We start from the raw sequence: 15,492 nt of genomic DNA, 5'->3' as shown, positions 1-15,492 counted from the left end.
ACACTTGGCATTTTTCTTGCTTGCACAAGTAGTCAACGTCTATCCGTACACTTCTTGTAGCGATGCGGAGTATTCCGGATAGATGTTCATCTGTCAGGATGATCTTGATTGCTCTCTCTCCCTCTCTCTCTCTCTCTCTCTCTCTGTCTCTCTCTCTCTCCCTCCCTCTCTGTGTTCCCCCCTTTGTGACCCACCTCTCTGTGTTCCCCCCTCTGTGTTGTACCCCCCTCTGTGGTCCCTCCCCTCTCTGTGTAATTCCCGCTCTCTTGCCTCCTCTCTCTGTCCCCTCTCTCTCTGTCCCCCTCTCTCTGTCACCCACCTCTCCTCTGTGCCCCTGTCTGTCTGTGTGCCCTCTCTTTGTCCCCCCCCCCCCCCACCCCCACACCATGCCTCTCTCACTCTCTGCCCCCGTCTCTCTGTCCCACCTCTCTCTGTTCCCCTGCACTCTCTGGCCCTCTCTCTCTCTACCCCCTCGCCACGTTATCCCCTGCCCCACCCTCTCTCTCTCTGACCATTGCTGAGAGCGGGAACAGCAGTTACTGAACTTTGGACAGATTTGGGGTTTTCCAGTGGACTTTAAAAAAAAATCGGAACCCGCCAGAAATCCCTGAGTCTGTCCGAAGTTTAGAAACTGCTGTTCCTGCTCCCAGCACCTGTCAGCTGTGAAACAGACAGTGTGATTTTTTTAAAAATCCGTTCTGGTTGTAAAGAAGAAACCAATGGAAAATTCTCGTCCCTGGAAATTACCTGTCACAGACCTCAGAACGTTTTACCACAGACACTGGTGTACAGACACATTGCCACTCCTGGACTGCAGCGGTTCCGGGAGGCGACTCACCAGCACCTTCTCAAGGGCAATTAGGGATGGGCAATAAATGCTGGCCTAGTCAACGAGGCTCACATCCCATGAACAAATATTAAAAAAGATAGGGTAATAAAGAGAAGCTATTTTTGCTAGTTGGGAAGTTTGGGACTAGGGTCATAGTCTTAAAATGAAAGCCAGAATTTTCAAGAGTGAAATTAGGAAACATTTCTTTATGTAAAGTGTGGTAGAATTTTGGAAATCTCTTCCTCAAATGTCAATTGACACTAGATCAATTGTTAGTTTTATATCTGAGATTTGTTAGCAAGAGGTATTAGGGGATATGGAGTAAAGGTGGGGAAATGGAGTTAGGTCGTAGGTTAGCCATGATCTTATTGAATGTCAGAACTGGCTCGAGGGGCTAAATGGTTTCCTCCTGTTCCTATGTTCCTATGCAGTGAACCCTGGACATACAAGCTCATGTTTTCACAGCTGGTCTCCATTTAATTCCTTCCATTTTACTGGATGAATGCACACAATAATAATTATGGCCTACAGTTCCGAAGAAGGGTCACTGACCCGAAACGTTAACTCTGCTTCTCTTTCCACAGATGCTGCCAGACCTGCTGAGTGAATCCAGCATTTCTTGTTTTTGTTTAATAATTATGGCCTCTTGAGCATCCCCGATTTTAATTGCTCCAACATTAATGGCAATGCTTTCAGCTGCCTGGGCTCTAAGCTCTAGAATTCGCTCCCTAAACCTCTCTGCCTCTGTACCATACTTTCCTCCTTTAAACCGCTCCTTAAATCCTACCTCTTCAATGAAGCTTTTGGTTATCTGTCCTAATATGTCCTTATGTGGATTGGTGTCATATTTTGTTTTATAATGTTCCTGTGAAGTGGCTTGGGACTGTTTATTGCAATAAAGATGCTATATATTTATAAGTTGTTGTTAACATTTATAAGATAATTTTATACATGCAAAATCTAATTTATTCATTAATTGTAAAAAGTGAACTGCTTTGAAAGGTGAACAATATTTATATGTCACTGTTTCTGCACTTCACAGATAGCGATTTGCCAACATTTGAGATAAAACACTTGGTGATCAATATAGTGATTTGGACATGAGCTTCCTCAGATCTACAGAAATCAGATTGAAGGATGAATCCAGAAATTGTTGACTTCTAGCACTGCATTTACTCAATTCACTAGGTGCCTACAGCACTGGTTTGATAAGTTCAGAGTTTGCTTTTCTTGTTCATGTGATGGACTGGGATGAGATACCTGTCAAAGTTTGCATGAGAAGGACGAGCCAGGTAGAGCAGGCAACAGATAGAGGGTGGTATTTTCATTACTGCGTTACCATGGTAACAGCTCATTTCACACTATTTGTTTACTCTAGGGTGATTGGATGGCAGCAGCATGCAATCTCTGACTGAGGGTGGTGGCGGGTGATTGTGGGGAGGTTGGGGGTGGGGGGGGGGGGTTTCCTCCAGTCCACTTAAATACTGGCTGAAGTGGCCATTCTTATCTGCCGTTCATCCTGTTTACATTGCTATTGGATTGCAGAATACTGGGTAACAGAGAGGTTGTAAAGTTACTTCCAAGCCATTAACTTTAGTCTACTGGCAACAGACCTTCCTCAATATTGCAGCTAGGGAAGGCTAATACAATCCAGCAATGCACAAACCATAGGAAGTCGCCTGAATTTAGTCGAAACGTCAGCAACTTGCATTTATTTATAAAAAAGCATAAATTACATGACTAGCAAAGGCAGTGAGACACACACTCAGGGAAAGGCTGAGCAGATGAGATCAGGTTGGAGGTGGCAGAAATTACAGTAACTCCAACCTGTTTACTTTCTTTATTTTATTCATAATGTGGTAGTAGAGGTGGACTTGTTAGACTATCTAGCGGCGGGGGTGGGGTGGGGGGGTGGGGAGGTGGTCATTGAACAGCAGTCAGGATTGTGTACCATTGCGGTTTTCTCCACCCATAATAGTTTATATTTATATAATGCCTTTAATGTGGAAAAATATTCCAAGGTCCCTCACGGAAGCTAAATCAGACAGACAACAATGATACTCTAAAGGCCATTTTAGAAAACCTACCAACAATTTGCTTGAGACCACTTAAATAAGCATAGACCAGCTATCAAACCAGTTCCGATGAAGGGTCACTGACCCGAAACGTTAACTCTGCTTCTCTTTCCACAGATGCTGCCAGACCTGCTGAGTGATTCCAGCATTTCTTGTTTTTATTTCAGATTTCCAGCATCTGCAGTATTTTGCTTTTATTTTGTTTTTATCAAACCTTTCTGGTTGGTATGGTTCAGTACCACAGCAGGCTAAGCTGCTGGATATCAAGCATTGGATAACCAACCTGAGAACTATTTTTGCATCAAGTCATGTTCATTTTAGTTCTTTAAATGCTATTTTTGATGACGGTGAAACCCCTTTTTAAAGGTATACTCACCATTTCGCCCTTGGCCCAGTTACCTGACCTGTACTGAGTGGACCTGTAACCTGTTTAGGATGTGCTCCATGGTAACAATCTCACTGAAGAGTCTGAAGCTCAAGCCCCAGCCCAGACATTTGAGCTCGCATGTTCATGCTGTGCTGCATTGTCAGAGGTGTTAAACAGAAGCCCTCTCAGGTGGATATAGAAGGTCCACGGCATAATTTGAAGAAGAACCTTAACACGGAACTGTTTTTTTATCCTCCTACTCAGGCTTCTGGACTCCACCCTCTTTTCTTGGCTTCTCCATTTTCAAGGTCAGACATAATTACCTCCCACAGCCTCAACTATTCACATGATCTTTGTTTCTCCAATTTCTTTGATGCTTCTTCCCATGACCTGAAGTGAGCCATTTAACCACCTCCTGTTCCTCCGTCAAACAGCGCTAATACTTTCTTGTGTTTGTTTTTTCTTTCCTCCTCCCCTTTGCTCTGGTCCTGTTGCTTTGATCATTTTTAATTTTTCCCAGTTCTAAAATGTTAACTTGTCTGTTCTCTCCATCAAAGCTGAATAACCTGCTAGGTGTTGCCAATATTTTCTGTTTTTGTTTCAGATTTTTGCTTTTTGTTTACATGCTGATGTGAAGCATGTGTTATACAGCTTCAGAAAATTTGACATCAAATAAAATGTATAAATAAAAAGCAAAAATCTGTAATTGCTGGAAATCTGAAACAAACCTTTATACAGGTTCCTTCTCATGACAAAAGATGAAGACAGTCATCCAACTAAATATATCTTCTCAGTGAGTTAGGAATAGTTCCATAATAAAATTTGAACGGGCAACGCCCAAGTCTGACTCTCGAGAGATTATCATCCACATCAAAGTCTGTGTTATTACAAACACTCTTATCCTATCTGTGGGTCTCAAAATTCATTATGCATTCACTTTGCATCCAATCACCTTTACTATTTTGATCTGAAATACTCAGCCCCTTCTGTGCATTGATTGGAGCTAAGACTTGACTGCTGCAAATCAGTGGCTAATCACATCAGCAATCAATCTATTAAACTTATAAAGGGAAGTGGGTGATGGGGGTAGGGTATTGATTCAGTGACCAGCTTCAGTCTTCTGCCTGCTTTTATTGAGTGCAACATTCTTGAACCACCACAAGCTTCAGTTAACAATCATGGGTCAGATTTGGTCAGCTCAGCTTGGAATATCAAAATATAGAGTCAGGCAGAGGAGTCTGAGAAAGTTCTTTTGGCAATTTCGTGTTATTTTAGTGGGTGATTCTACTGTGGGAAAAACATCCATTGTGCTCCGTTTAACTGAAGGAAAGTTCAGAGAGGATCTCCAGAAAACCATTGGTGTGGATTACTACATTCATATTCTGGAAACTGCACCAACAATAAGAGTGAAACTTCAAGTGTGGGATACAGCAGGGGAGAAGGAACATAGGTTTGTATGGCAGTTTTATTAAATTGTGTAAAATCAGCCTTAATGTTTTTGGAGGTGATACTTGCATCTTCCAATCTTATTCACCATCTGTAGTTAAAATGGTAAATAGCAGAAACTTCAGTTGGTCAAACTGCTTTATTAGATTCGAATCTACATGTTCCTGTGTATCTTGCTAACAGTGTGACTTGTGCTAATGCAGCTGAAGACTGTGTTGAGTGAAATCTGGATGAAGACTTTGTTTCCCTAATTGCTAACTTAGCATTAATCAACCGAGTACTGCTTGATCTGAAAATTGTGCATTTAGCATCAATCTCCACTGTCAGAATGCTGGACCTGTACCAAAATCCATTTTCACAGTTATTTATTTTACATGTACTAGCTCTTCTTGAAGTTTTTATTGCTTTCCTTCAACAACCCCCTCCCTTCCTGCTGCTGATTGAGAAAACGTCAAATACCTGATGTTACGCTTTCTAATTTGAAGCTGCACAAGATTCTACATGTCCGATTTTAACTCTGTGTAAGTGGATGGGTTTTGAGTGAGTTAAAATTTTGTGAAGCTGAATTTTATCAATTCAAGTTCTGCAAACTTATGAAAACTGTTCAAGTCAAAAGCATTGTTTGGGCAGATCTTTCTCAACTGTGAGACAAACTCAAATCTTTAACTTAGGAACACTGTTAATAAGCTTTAGATTCTACTGTGGATTCTTTTAATTGCTGCGACGGGGAAGAGATAAAGATATCACTAGACTGACTAAAGAAACTTATAGGCATTGATATGTTTTGTTTGGAGCAGGGTGTAGGCTTTCCCTTGGGAGCGGTGGTGGGGGTGGGTAGGATGTGCCTCTTTCTACTGAAACTTTGGTATGTGAAAGGAGAGCAGGAATTTGAGATTTATTAAACTTTGCAGTCTGGAGGATTTGTTTTTGCAAATAGCACAGACCTGGGATATCCTGACTAACTTTTGAAAGTTGGTGTTAGTTATCTAAAGGAAAACAGTCTTTTAGATTGCAAGGACATGATTTGGTGTATAGCAGCAAAATAACACTAGTAAGTCAACAGATACAAAAACCTGACGACTGATTAACAGATATTTAGCAACCTCAAGGTATCCTTCTGTGCTGTAACCAGTCTATGATTCTGGATGCCATGAGATTTCCTTTTTGATCCAAATTTGAAAATGGATTTGAAAATGAGGATGAAACCATATATCCGCACTGTCACTAAGACTGCCTGTTTTCACCTCCATAACATCGCCCGATTCCAGCTCTGCCTCAGCTCATTTGCCGAAACCCTCATCCATGCCTTTGTTACGTCTAGAATTAACTTTTCCAACTCACTCCCGGTCGGTTTCCCATGTTCTACCCTCTGTAAACTTGAGGTCATCTAAAACTCTGCTGCTCGTGTCTTAGCTTGCAACAAATTCCATTCACCCATCACTCCTGTGTTTGATCACCTACATTTTGGGAGTTGATTGCGATTTTTAAAATTCTCATCCTTGTTTTCAAATCCATCTATGGCCTCACCCCTTCCTATCTCTGTAAACTCCTACAAACCTCCCAGATTTCTGCAATCCTCCAATTCTGGTCTCTTGCACATCCCTGATTTTAATTGCTCCACCATTGGTGGCCATGCCTTCAGCTCCCAAACCCTAAGTTCTGGAATTCCCTCCTAAACCTCCCTCCTCTCCACCGCTCTTTCCTCTTTTAAGACTCTCCTTACAAACCTACCCCTTTGGTCATCTGCATTCATTTCACCTTATGTGGCTCGATGTCAAAGTTTGTTTGGTAATGCTTCTATGAAATGTATTTGGACACTTTACTACATTAAAGGTGCTATATAAATGCACGTTGTTACTGTTGGTGTGGTTTGTGCTTTTGTTTTTCTCTCTTTCAGGCATGTGTGAAGCAGAGGGAAATGTTAGGAGTCATATTTATAACCAAAAGCATGAGGCTGAATGCATTTAAATCTATTGAGTTATGTTTATTTTTCACTTAAATTGTTTTCAATGTATTTACAGTTTTAATATGTGCTGATTTGTATGTTTGTGTCCCTATTTCTTTCCCTCATTTTCTCTTCCCTCTGTGATGCCCTCTCTGTGTTGGCCCCATCCACTCTCCCTGCATTTGCCTCTCCTCCCTCTTCTCTCTTCTTGTTTTCTGACTCTTTGTTTTCTCTCTCTCTTTCTGCAATTGCTGGTTATCTCTCTCTGCGTTTTTTCTTTGCATTTGCCCCTCTCTCACTCTCTGTTTGCTTCCGCCCCTCCGTTTCCTTTATATTCAACTTGGTGTGACTCCATTTTAAAATTCTGATCCTCGTTTTTAAATCCCTTCCAGGCTTCGCCCCTCCTTATCTCTGTAACCTCCTCCAGCCTCACGAGACGCCCACCCTCCACCATGAATCTATGCTCTCCTGCAATTCTGGCTTCTTCGAATTAGATAGTTACCCAACGAGAAAAAATTTACCGGGCTACGGGGAAAAAGTAGGGACTAGCTGAGTAGCTCTTACAGACACGATGGGCCTCTTTCTGTGCTGCAACCATTCTATGATTCTTGTGCATCCCAGATTTTAATTGCTCCATCATTGGCTGCCCTACCTACATTTGCCCAGGCCCTAAGCTCTAGAGTTCCTTCCCTAAATCACTCCACCTCTCTCCTCCTTTAAGATGCTCCTTACTGTGTCAGCTGTGGCTCAGTTGGTAGCACTCTCGCCTCTGAATCAGAAGGTTGTGTGTTCAAGTCCTACTCCTGGACTTGAGCACAAAATCTAGGCTGACACTTCAGTGTAGTACTGCGGGAGTGCTGCACTGTTGGAGGTGTTGTTTTTTGGATTAGACATCAAACTAAGACTCATCTGCCCTCTCAGGTGGATGCAAAAGATCCTATATCACTATTTTAAAGAAGAGCAGGGGAGTTTTCCCCAGTGTCCTGGCCAATATATTCACCATCACAAAAACAGATGATCAGGTCATCATCACATTGCTATTTGTGGGAGCTTGCTGTGCACAAATTGGCTGCCATGTTTTCTACAACAATGATAACACTTCAAAAAGTAGTTCATTGTTTGTAAAGCACTTTGGGACCTCTGGTAGTCATAAAATACGCTATATAAATGCAAGTCTGTCTTTCTGTTTTTCTTTCAAGCCCACTTCTTTGGCCAAACTTTTGGTCGCTCCTACTATCTCCTTGTGTGGTTCAGTGTTAAATTTTATTTGATAATGATCCTGTGAAGCACCTTACTATGTTAGTTTGGAGGATGTGGGCATCGCTGGCCAGTCCAGCATTTATTGCCCATTCCTAATTGCCCTTGAGAAGGTGGTGGTGAGCTGCCTTCTTGAACTGCTGCTGTCCTTGGGGTGGGTATATCCACAGTGCTGTTAGGAAGGGAGTTCCAGGATCTTGACTCAGCGACAGTGAAGGAATGCTGATATAGTTCCAAGTCAGGATGATGTGTGACTTGGAGGGGAACTTTCAGGAGGTAGTGTTCCCATACATCTGCTGCCCTTGTCCTTCTAGGTGGTAGAGGTCGTGGGTTTGGAAGGTGCTGTCGAAGGAGCCTTGGTGAGTTGCTGCAGTGCATCTAGTAGATGGAACACACTGCTGCAACTGTGTGTCTGTGGTGGAGGGAGTGAATGTTTAAGGTGATGATGGGATGCCAATTCAAGTGGGTTGCTTTGTCCTGGATGGTGTCAAGCTTCTTGAGTGTTGTTGGAGCTGCACCCATCCAGGCAAGTGGAGAGTATTCCATCACACTCCTGACTTGTGCCTTGTAGATGGTGGACAGGCTTTGGGGAGACAGGAGGTGAGTTACTCGCTGCAGAATTCCCAGCCTCTGACCTGCTCTTGTAGCCACAGCATTTATGTGGCTGGTCCAGTTCAGTCTCTGGTCAATGGTGACCCCCTAGGATGTTGATAGTGGGGGATTCAGCAATGGTAATGCTGAATGTCAAGGGGAAATGGTTAGATTCTCTCTTGTTTGAAATGGTCATTGGGCGGCACTTGTGTGACGTGAATGTTACTTACCACTTATCAGCCCAAGCCTGGATGTTGTCCAGGTCTCACTGCATATGGACATAGGCTACTTCAGTTGTTGTTGTTGGAACCCTTTCCACTGCTCACCCCTCCAGTCTCTGACATATTGCATATTTCACCAGGGAGCAGTATTCTGCTATGGAGCACCATATTTAATTGATGAGTGTCATTTTGTTGTCTTCAACAAACTCTGTCTTTCTTTGTGAGAGTAAATGGTATCTTTAGCAAGACTGACGACCTCCTTGGGTGCGGGAAACAGGAATTGGGACTGTTTATGGGTCCCGAACCCACCCCCAGAGGAAAACAGTTTCTCTACAGGGGGGTCATTGGCTGCACTGGAACCCAGGCAGGTAGAGAGGGCCTGTAGGCCTGTCTGGAGAGCTGGCCCCCCCAGTCTGCCATCTCCAGGCAGTTAAACTGCCCCCGTCACATCAGGAAACTGGAAGCCGACTGGAAAATCCCAGTCGGCCTCCTTTCAGTGCCCTTAACAATGGTTTTAATGAGCCTAATTGGCAATCCGCCTCATGGGGATGGTAGTGCTGCCAGTCCCAAACCCGCCTTGGCAAAAATGGCCAGCATCGGGAACGGTGTCAGGACACCAGCATGCCGGGCGGTACCAGTATTTTTGGGTCCTGTGCTTCTCCATTCCTGACCTCAGTAGGGCCTGAAAATTCAGCCCCTTCTGTCTGCAACCTAATGCCTCTGAGGATATGGTATTTTGTCAAATGGCCATTTTTCACCATTGAACCTGTGTGGTGAGTGGTGGTGGACAACCAGACTATTTAACTGAGGGTGCCACAATTGTACACTGTTGCCTCCACTTAACACTCACGGGAATCATAGTATGATGGACAGGTGCAGGGTCCATGGCTGCAAAGGAAGATTGTGCAGGATGAGATTTTGTTTTTTGCTCCTTCTACTCATGAAGCCTCTGAATTTTGTACTTGAGGTGAGATGTCCGTGCTGCGGTATTTTTGGCACCTTACATCTCCACTGTGCAAGTGAGGTGTAACATCTGAGATTCTGAGTAAAGGGCCCATAGTGCCTTGATAGTTGTTTAATTGTAACCCCATAAATACATTTGCAACACCAATCTACTTCTGAGCGTGACTGGATTATGGATAGCTATGTTGAAAGTGGGTGGAGACTGGCCAAACAAAATCCTAGGGAAACCTCTCACCTGGGGTTGGAATGTCTTCTTGGGCTGGTGAATAGCGTAATCCTTGGAAAAATGTCAATCTACTTGGCAAGTAGAACTTTTTGAATTCTTAAACCAGTATCTGCTCTCTTTTTGTGTTCCTTGGTCTGGGATTGGCAGAGGCACCAGTTCTGCAATGTGCTGTGTTCCTTATGTAAGTGTTTTTTTTTGTTCATGAGATGTGGGCATCCCTGATAAGGCCAGCGATTATTACCCATCCCTAATTGCCCTTGAGAAGGTGATGGTGAGCCGCCTTTCTGAATTATTGTCTGTGTGGTGTAGGAAATTAGATATTTTCATAGCGGTCAGATTCAATTGAGTCGCTAGGCTATTTCAAAGGGCAGTTAAGAGTTGAACACTTGTGGGTCTGAAATCGCATGTAGGCCAGACTGGGTAAGGATGGCAGATTTCCTTCCTTAAAGGAACCAGTTGGGTTTCAGGTATTCTGATTGAGTCTGTGCTGTAGCAGCATGTGGAAAATGACTTTAATTCAAATCTTAAAATACAGTGTTTTTGATATCTCTATGTTGTGGCTGTTTCACATGATATTACAGTTGGGAAGGTAACCAGATGTTTGCCTAAAAGAGGTTCTTAAGAACCTAGAAAGAGTGGAATAGATTGTCCTCTCCTGCATGTATTGGATCATTGGAGGTGGGTGGAAGAGTGGGCTATACACTAAAGTAAAAGCAAAATACTGCGGATGCTGGAAATCTGAAACAAAAGCAAGAAATGCTGGAGTCACTCAGCAGGTCTGGCAGCATCTGTGGAAAGAGAAGCAGAGTTAACGTTTCGGGTCAGTGACCCTTCTTCGGAACTGGTTCCGTTAACGAAACGTTAACTCTGCTTCTCTTTCCACAGATGCTGCCAGACCTGCTGAGTGAATCCAGCATTTCTTGTTTTTGTTGTGTGGGCTATACACTTGTTGCGTCCATTATCTATTAGCTCTGTAGAACCAGGAAATGCCACTCAATGTGCCTTGGCAACGCAGACTTGATTTTTATAATATTTGTCATTCTCTTTCAGAACCATCACACAATCCCATCTCCAAACTATACTTGGTGGATTGCTGGTATTTGATTTAACAAATCGTCAGTCGCTTGGCTATCTCAGAAACTGGCTGGATGAAACCTGTACTGTGCTTGACCAATGCAAGTGTATCTTCATTCTTGTTGGCCACAAGAGTGACCTGTCCGCTGAAAGGCAAATCTCTCAAGAGGAGGCTGAACAGATTGCAGCAGATTTGGGGGTGAGATACATCGAGACTTCGGCCAAAGACAACACTAACATACAAGAAGTTTTCCTCCTCCTTGCATCATTGATTGCTGAATCAGTGAAAACTGAAGTGATAGAAGTGAAAGGAGGGATTCGTGCAATAACTGAAATCAGTAGCCCTGTTTTCTTGAAGCAATGACCATTCAGCTTTGTGCTAGCCAGTTTTTGATAACTGATAATGTCAATTAGGTTGGATGTATCGTACAACTGATAATTTGGCTGTACTTCTACGTTAAATTGGGATGGAAGGTAATTCCCTGGTAGGGAGAGGATATCCTCAGGCTACACAATGCAATCTCTTTCTAGCAACCTGTGAAATAAGCAGATGACTAAGGGATAGTTTGAGGCTGACCTTTCATAACCAGTGAATAATTCCTGAGCAATGACAATGCTCCTATGAACAGCGTCACTGTTGCATTTGTATTTATACATTTTTCTTGTCCGTGTAGATATAAAAATGTAGTTTGTGACAAGTACCCCTGGTACCAAGGTATTACTGTTGTACTGTTCAGCAGTACTGATAACGTAGAACTGTATAATGAGATAATTATGGTTGGGTAACATTATGTCTCTCAGTCCTAGCATAGAGAATACATATTTTCAATAGTTTAAAATTGTACAGAAAGATGGGTGAGAAAAAAACTCGTTTTAAAGTCCAAAGTTTTATATATGTTCAGTTGAAATGCTAATGACAGTCAAGATGCTTTAAGATGTAAAAAGTTATAGGGTTTCTAAGCTGTTATAAAACCTTACTTTTTGTAGAAGAATGCCTACTTAGCTAACAGATGGTTGAATATTTGTATTGAGACCACATCTTAAACAAAAGTTTTAAATGATGTCTGTAAACATTTAAACTGGTGTTTTATTTAAAACATCTGTACAGAAATCAAATTCTTGTATTTAATCACTTTTAAAATACCTGCTTAAATATTACTTTAAAAAATAAAATGAATTTTATGTTAATTAGCATTGTTCTGTTTGAGAATCTATTGAGATCGCTGCATGAGTCTCGAAGTCTAGTCAGAATTAATTTGCTATTGTGATTAAACAATAAAAAAGGCTATAATTATATTAAGTGTTAGATTTGGATGGAACTCAAAATTCCACCTTTTCATAGAATCTTGTAATTTCCGGGTTACTATACTCTTTGTACCGAATAAAGATAATCTGTGGATTAAGGTAACTGGAGCTTATTTACTAAAGTATCTTTGTTCGGTTTCAGTTTAAGAACGAGAAGTGAAATACATGGGTCTGTGTCTTCCATCCTTCTGGATTTGAAACAAGCCAGCACCGAATCCTGTTGCTGATACATCTGCTGCAATTGTGGCTGTTAGCTTTGAATCATAGTGCGCTACCACCTCTGACAATGTTAACATTTATGATTTTCTCAAAGGACTTTTTCTGGCTTTCTCCCCTATACTACACATAACTGCTCTTTAGCAGTTGTCGCAAGGGTTTGTTTCTTGTAGCTAAATTTAATAAGAATTTCCCGACCTGATTCACCATTCCCATGAATCTTTGTAGTTCCATTATGTTCTTTGGTTCTGGGAAATCTTTTATTGCCTTTGTCTTCTGTGGATCTATCTTGATGTCTGACCCATCAATTACATGACCAAGGAACTTCACTCTTGTCTGTGAAGATACGCACTTCTCATTTAACGCGAGACCTGCTTCTTCTAGTCTTTGTAATACAGCTCTTACCCTTGTGTCGTGTTCTTTCTGGTTTTCTCCATGAATTAGGATGTTGACCATGTGACAGATTATTCCCTCTATGCCTTCCGGGATTCTTGACATTGTTCTCTGAAAGATCTCCGGTGCCGATGTTATAACAAGTGGTTACCTGTTGAAACAGGATCTCCCAAATGGTGGTATAAATGTTGTCAACAATTGAGACTCTTCGTCCAAAGGTAACTGCCAGAATCCACTGTTTGCATCTAATTTTGTAAATATGGAACTATTTCCCAGTTTTGCTAAACTTTCATCCACCCATAGGGTGGATCTCTCAACTTAACAAAACAGTAGAGAGAGTGAGGTCTACACAGATTGTTATGGATCCATTTGGTTTCTTTACCGGAACCATACCAGAACACCATCTAGTTGGTTTAGTTACTGCTATCATTCCTTGGTTTTCCATTGCTTCTATTTCTTTTTTAACCTTTTCCAGGAGTGGGTGTGGGACCTTTCTCAGTTCGAATAAACACACAAGCTCTGTCTCTTTTTTTTTTTTCCTTAAATTTGTGTGACATTCTGTCTTCAATTTTCCCATTCCTCTAAATAGTTTTGGAAATTCAGCCCTAAAATCACTTGGTTGGTTCTCTTGTCCCTTAATATCTTCTACCCGATATATCAGTTGTAGGATGATACATGCCTTCCTGCTGAGTAATGAACAACTCTGATTCTTAATATAGTGTTTTGAGGTTCTCTTTATTTTTGTATATCCATTTCCCTATAACTTTCAGCTCTATGCCTCCAGGCCCATATAGCCTCTTTGCTGCTCTAAAGCTTCCAAGGTTAGCAAAATTAAAGCACATGGGATAGGAAGTAATATACTAGTATGAATTAAGGATTGGTTAACAGGCAGAAAACAGAGTAGGAATAAACTAGTCACTCTCGCGTTGGCAGGCTGTGACTAGTGGGGTACCGCAACTTGAGGCCCTAGCCGTTCACAATATATATCAATGATTTGGATGTGTGGGCCAAATGTAATATTTCCAAGTTCAAAGTTGACACAAAACTAAATGGGAATGTGTGTTGTGAGGAAGATGCAAAGTGGCTTCAAGGGGATTGAACAGACTTGGTGAGTGGGCGAGAATGTGGCAGATGGAATATAATGTGGAAAAATGTGAGGTTATCCATTTTGGTAGGAGGAACAGCAATGCAGAATATTTCTTAAATGGTAAGAGATTAGAAAGTGTAGATGCACAAAGGGACCTGGGTGTCCTTGTCAATAAATCACTTAAAGCTAACATGCAGGTGCAGCAAGCAATTAGGAAGGCTAATGGTATGTTGGCCTTTATTGCAAGAGGATTTGTGTAGTAGTGAAGTCTTGCTTCAATTGTACAGAACATTGGTTAGATCGCACCTGGAGTACGTTGTGCAGTTTTGGTCTCCTTACCTTAGGAAGGATATTATTGCCATAGAGGGAGTGCAACAAAGGTTCACCAGACTTGTTCCCGGGATGGCGGGACTGTCCTATGAAGAGAGATTGGAGAAATTGGGCCTGTATTCTCTAGAGTTTCAAAGAATAAGAGGTGATCGCATTGAAACCTACAAAATACTGAAAGGGGTAGACAGGGTAGATGCAGCTAAGATGTTTCCCCTGGTTAGGGAGTCTACAACCGGGGGACACAATTTCAAAATAAGGGGGAAGCCACTTAGGACAGAGATGAGGAGAAATTTCTTTACTCAAGAGGGTTGTGAATCTTTGGAATTCTCTACCCCAGAGGGCAGTGGAAGTTCAGTCATTGAGTATGTTTAGAGATTGACAGATTTCTAAATCCCAAATGAAGAGATAGTGTGGAAAAAAGGCATCGAAGTAGATGATCAGCCATGATCGTATTGAATGGCAGAGCAGGCTTGATGGGCTGAATGGCCTGCTCCTATGTTCCCTTTAGCCATGGTTCCTTGTCCAATAGAACAGAAACCGCTGCTCCCATGTCTAATTTAAAGCTAGTTTTATTTTCTCCTACCATGATATCTGCTATCCAGCAATTTTCATTTACTGCTTGTATTTCTCCTAAGAAGTAGTTTAAATTGTTTGCTCCTCCTGTACCTCATTTTATTCTCCTCTTTAAACGATGTGTCCCTTTGCTGTTCTTCAGCATTTGCTTCTTGCTGCAACATATCGACTGGAAATGTTCCTTTTCTACTACACCGGAAACATTCCGCCTCCCTGGCTGGGCAATTTTCCTGTCAATGTCTTTCTTGGCCACACCTACTACAATTCAGTGCTGCTGCCTCTGAATGCCTTTCCTGCCTTTCGAGCTTTTTGATGCCATTTTGTTCAGTTTTTCCCTCCCACAAATTCCACTGAGACTAATGTCTTCGAGATTGGATTCTCCCCGTTCCCTCAGTCTACAGGTCAGTTATATTTCCTAACCTCCCACTGTCTGCTCAGCTGAATGGGTTTTTGTAAACTAAAGTCTTCCCTCTACTGTGGTTGATCTGACAGAATTGTAGTCGGGGTTATTGACAATGCATCATCTCGAATCAATTCCTCACGCAAGCTTCCATACTCGCAATCTTCAGCCATCTTGTATAGGTCATTAATAAA

General features: G+C 42.1%; 1 protein-coding gene across 1 annotated transcript; it reads left to right on the top strand.

Annotated features, from left to right (window-relative positions):
• The first annotated feature begins 4,449 nt into the window (after nucleotides 1-4,449).
• Nucleotides 4,450-11,440, top strand: LOC137347012 (ras-related protein Rab-39A-like). Its single transcript, XM_068011009.1, has 2 exons — nucleotides 4,450-4,721; nucleotides 10,971-11,440. The coding sequence occupies exons 1-2, from the start codon at nucleotides 4,450-4,452 to the stop codon at nucleotides 11,356-11,358; spliced, it is 660 nt and encodes a 219-aa protein (XP_067867110.1). The 3' UTR covers nucleotides 11,359-11,440.
• Nucleotides 11,441-15,492: the final 4,052 nt, after the last annotated feature.

This window comes from Heterodontus francisci, chromosome 31 (assembly GCF_036365525.1).
Source record: "Heterodontus francisci isolate sHetFra1 chromosome 31, sHetFra1.hap1, whole genome shotgun sequence".
Taxonomy (NCBI): domain Eukaryota; kingdom Metazoa; phylum Chordata; class Chondrichthyes; order Heterodontiformes; family Heterodontidae; genus Heterodontus; species Heterodontus francisci.
The sequence above is the reverse complement of the archived record's forward strand: the minus strand, read 5'-3'. Positions and strand labels throughout refer to the sequence as shown.